Raw genomic sequence first — 1,424 nt, forward strand, 5'->3', positions numbered from 1 at the left:
GGAAAATGGCTTGACCTTGGGAGGCGGAGGTTGTGGTGAGCCAAGATCACGCCACTGCACTCCAGCCTGGGTGACAGAGTGAGACTCTATCTCAAAAAAAAAAAAAGAAAGAAATTTGTAAGATTTAAAAAAAATTATGGAGTAAATAAAGGAGTAAATTCAAATGCTATACTAATTTTTTAATTACAGAGTTTAGAATAAATATTTTATCGCTTGACGATCTGTCTCCAGTTGTCAGTGAGAACTCCGATTTGGAACAGGAAGTAAGTACAACAAAGTCATTTTTCATTGTCGATTGTTTTTGGCTTTAAAATTAGAAAAAAAAAATTTTTTTTAATTTAAAAATTGGGGAAGGGTTCACTATGTTGCACAGGCCGTCCTCAAACTGGGCTCAAGTAATCCTCCCCACTTGGCCTCCCAAAGTGCTGGAATTACAGGTGTGAGCGACCATGCCTGGCCCAATGTCGATTCTTATGTGGAAAAGCAAGTAATGTTTCATTTAGGCTTATAGTTTCCAACTCTGCCCTCCAGGGGACATTGGCAATGTCTGGTGACATTTTGGCTGTCATGACCAGGGGGTGGGTGACAGGTGCAACTGGCATTGTGAGTGGGTGGCGGCCAGGAACACTGCTCCATATTATGGAATGCACTGAGCAGCCCCCAACTGCAAAGAGTGCTGTGGCCCCTGATGACAAGAGTGCAGTAGGTGAGCGACCCTGATTTAGGTGCTAACAGGATGAAGCTACCTTGGTTAGCCGGTGATCAAAGCACATCCCACCTAAGCCGCCCGTGACAACATCTGCACGGAGGCAGCACTTCACCAGCTGTATCCAGTCACACTCCCTGTTGTGATTTTTGTGCTGGTGGCCACCGGCACTGTCAGATACATGTGTTGGTGATACATAGTGATGACATTTTAATTCAAAAATTTTTATTATTATTGTTATCATTATTTTTTATTTTAAACTTTTTTTTTTTTTGAGAAAGTCTCGCTCTTATCCCCCAGGTTTGAGTGCAGTGGCTCGATCTCAGCTCACTGCAACCTTTGCCTCCCAGGTTCAAATGATTCTCCTGCCTCTGCCTCCCAAGTAGCTGGGATTAAGTCGCCTGCCACCATGCCCGGCTAATTTTTGTATATTTTAGTAAAGCCGGGGTTTCACCATGTTGGCCAGGCTGGTTTTGAACTCCTGACTGCAAGTGATCCGCCCACCTTGGCCTCCCAAAGTGCTGGGATTACAGGTGTGAGCCACTACACCTGGCCTATTATTATTATTATTACTATTTTTTGAGACCAGAGTCTCGCTCTGTCGCCCAGGCTGGAGTGCAGTGGCACATTCTCAGCTGACCGCAAGCTCTGCCTCCCGGGTTCACACCACTCTCCTGCCTCAGCCTCCTGAGTAGCTGGGACTACAGGCGCCCGCCAC

The 1,424-nt window shown here is 45.8% G+C and overlaps 1 protein-coding gene across 2 annotated transcripts in view; it reads left to right on the top strand.

Annotated features, from left to right (window-relative positions):
• Nucleotides 1-1,424, top strand: part of LOC105500301 (chromosome unknown open reading frame, human C19orf44) — a 23,566-nt gene that overhangs the window by 7,758 nt on the left and 14,384 nt on the right. For both annotated transcript variants that reach the window (XM_011925723.1, XM_011925724.1), the window contains exon 4: nt 190-263. In XM_011925723.1, the coding sequence (XP_011781113.1) occupies nt 190-263 (74 nt within the window). The remainder of the gene's footprint in view (nt 1-189; nt 264-1,424) is intronic.

Source organism: Colobus angolensis, unplaced genomic scaffold (genome assembly GCF_000951035.1).
Source record: "Colobus angolensis palliatus isolate OR3802 unplaced genomic scaffold, Cang.pa_1.0 Scaffold66, whole genome shotgun sequence".
Taxonomy (NCBI): Eukaryota; Metazoa; Chordata; class Mammalia; order Primates; family Cercopithecidae; genus Colobus; species Colobus angolensis.